Genomic DNA, 3,092 nt, shown 5'->3' on the forward strand with positions numbered 1-3,092 from the left:
TCCAAAATGACAGGTAAAGCTAGGACTGAAAACCAACAGACAGCTGACAGTACAAGGAGGGTTACAGCTCAGGTGATGATGCAAAGCGTGAGATAAAGAATTTGGTGGTAAATTTTTGAAATTACACAGTTCTAGACTACTAGAATGTAACTGCAATTCAAATTCTTGGGAATGACTGCAAGCTATTACTTGGCGTTCCTATCTCTCCATAACTCTCATGTACTAGATGTGAAAATACAAACGAACTGAAATTAATAGTAATTATGGCTCTAGTCCAGATATGAGAATGGTTACTGGCTTGATTAAAATTACTTTCCCATAGAGGCAGCTGCAGAATTGCTTTTTCCTGTTGCTTTCAGTAACCTGTTCCACGTGCTGATACGCTCTGCAAGTTGCGCTGACATGCTGTGTGTTCCTCAAGCACACGCCCGGAAGGTGCTGCCGGTTTCAGAAGCGGGGCTGCGGGCTCTGAGGTCACAGGCCTTCAGAAAGGTGCTTAACCCATGTGACAGCAGGGGAAGCCACAGTCCCTTCAGTGCACCAGAACATGGTCGCTGGGAGAACCTCTAGCGTGGGGCTAAACATTAGCTTACAGCAGACTGCAAAGCCCAGTAGCAGAGGCTATGTCTGCTGGAGGCAGACGAGCCAGATTAAAAAAAGGCACAGAGTTAACCGTTACTCTCTTAAAAGTAGTTAATGCACCAGCTGCTTTAGAAGCCGTGTCCTCCGGTATTCTGCATGATGCCATTAGCACTGGACTTTCTTGGTGTCTGCTACTCATTCAAAGGGGAAAAGTTCAGTAATATGCTTCTAGGTTAGTTAGGGAGAAGTGTAAAGATGAATTAAAAGTCGGATTGTACGACCCTGAACTCCACCAGAAATGGAGTATTTGACATTATCAAGGTTTTTCATCTTCTAATGTGCCTTTTTCCATCAAAAAAAGAGGGGCTTTCCCTTCATCTAGGTTTTCTAGATGTCTTGTTCAGTGTACCACTAGGCTGACAGTGTCACGGCAGTTACTATCAAGTAACAGATGTAAACACAAAGCATCCAGTGTAATTTTATACATGCCGTTGTCTTGCGGTAGGATAACTCCTTTATGTGCCCACATTCTTAAAGCTCACAGGTCCTTTCGTCAAGTACGGCCTGGCTGCAGTCTAAGGCTACCATTCCAGTGTCACATGCAGATTCTGAGGGGGTGAGCAGAAGGGGCACTGTGCTAAGGATGAGAGTGGCTGATCCCGTGGCATGAGCACTGCTTTGCTTTCTGTGCACAATACCCTTTTGAATTCACAATCTTGCTGGAGTGCACAAGCATGACTTGTATTCTACATACTACTCTTCAGATCTGGTATTCTCTGCTGCAGGAGTCTGATCACCCCATAGCTGTGTAAAAAGCGACGTACACACCTCCAAAAGAACAGCTTTGACTGCCTGAAGCGAAAAAGACTGCATTAAACCTGCCAGTAGACTCTACTGTTGCGATGCACGTAGAGAGTTGGATCCGCAGCCCCCTGCTGCCTCTCACTTTCTGTGTCTTCCATCAGATGGCATAACTATGTTACTGCTCCAACTTCTGATTCAGGCTGTAGTTTAGTTTAGTTTGTACAAACTACTTCTTAAAAGTCTAGCTCATTTTAACAGAAGTGTGTATGGGAATATTGGACAGCTATGCCAAGCAGCTCTGAGGAATCTTAACCTTTTCATCTGATTCAGCTGCAGCCAGAACTCTCTGTGTGTCCATCTAACTGGTGTCTATCTTTGTGGAGTTCAGAGCTGACTCTAAACCAAGAGGTGCAATGTACCAAGGTTTAGCTGTCGAGCTTCTGGCAAGGAGCTGTAAGCAGTCTTGGGAGGGGTTTTGCCAAGAATTCCACCCCTCTAAAATGGTTATGAGTTACCGCACAGTTGCATGTGTGTGAAGAATAGAGACCAGTCCAGGCACAATTCAGACCAGTAAAACAGATAATCATGTTTTATCAAGTTTTATTTTAAAAGGGCTTTCTAAAATACAAAAGGAGATGTCCAAGGCCTCTTCCTTAACCTCCTTCAAAAGTCCTTTGAAGTGTTTTAGGATGGGTGTTGTGCGATAGTTGTTGTCCGTGAGGTTCAACTAGATTGTATCCCTCCTGGTGCTGCCTGTGTAGACCCGAGAAGTACAGCAACTGCACACTCGAGTGTTCTTTTCCATTAAATGGAACTAGCACACCTATGACCTCCAGGTATAAGCATAATCCCTCATTTCCAAGAATCGGATGGAAGATTTTCCCAGTGTTGGACACTGACTCAGTTGATCCAAAGTCTTAGGATGCAGTCCACACGTAGGAAGATCTTTGAGTATGTTTTCCTGTGGAAATTCATATGAAGAGGAGAGGCATGGGATAGGTATTTGTTTGAAATACATGTAGTTGTTAATATTCATTTGTGTACCTCTGGGGAACTCCTGAAAAGCTAGTTTTCCAATTACTCCATTTCTGAGGGAATGACAAGCCACAAGGACCAGCAGGAGTCATCACAAGTAACTGGGTGCAAACCCATGTATTAAGGTAAAGTTTTGTGTCGCTCAGCATCCTATGGTGTGTAATAAAGATGCTATTCCTAAGAGGAAGGATTGTCTCTGCTAGTTTCCTTACCTTATTTAAGGCAGGGCTTGCACTGTCCAGATCAGTGTTAAACACAGCCGTTGGCTCATGTGTATATAATAGAGCAGAGAAGGTTCCCCTCTGTGCCGGCTTGAGCAGCATGGTCAATAAATGCAGGGAATGAGGCATGACAGGGCCTATGATCTCCAGGCTGAATATATTCTCGTACGCCGAGTGAACCCTGGCTTTGGCATTTATACTTCGAGCCTGAAGACAAGACCACATACATAGGACTAGTTTGTGACACACCAAATCAAGTCCTAATTTACACTTGCTTTAATACTACAGTGCCACAGTCCCATTAGAAGTTCAAAATAGTTTCCAATATTGTCAACTTTCCAAAACAACATTCCAATATCAAACGTATCATGTTTGATACACGACTATTGCAGTGGTTTTACAGTCTGTGTAACAACTCCTACCACGTACCAACTGTGGTAGGCAGGAATG

At 43.9% G+C, this 3,092-nt stretch overlaps 1 protein-coding gene across 1 annotated transcript in view; it reads right to left on the reverse strand.

Annotated features, from left to right (window-relative positions):
• Positions 1–2,209: 2,209 nt before the first annotated feature.
• DONSON (downstream neighbor of SON) overlaps positions 2,210–3,092 on the reverse strand; it is a gene marked incomplete at its 5' end in the record, with an annotated part of 5,453 nt that continues 4,570 nt past the window's right edge. Inside the window, 2 exons of the mRNA XM_010287466.1 lie at positions 2,210–2,347; positions 2,634–2,849. Of these exons, the coding sequence (XP_010285768.1) occupies positions 2,210–2,347; positions 2,634–2,849 (354 nt within the window). The remainder of the gene's footprint in view (positions 2,348–2,633; positions 2,850–3,092) is intronic.

The sequence above is a fragment of the Phaethon lepturus genome, unplaced genomic scaffold (genome assembly GCF_000687285.1).
Source record: "Phaethon lepturus isolate BGI_N335 unplaced genomic scaffold, ASM68728v1 scaffold39265, whole genome shotgun sequence".
NCBI classification, from domain to species: domain Eukaryota; kingdom Metazoa; phylum Chordata; class Aves; order Phaethontiformes; family Phaethontidae; genus Phaethon; species Phaethon lepturus.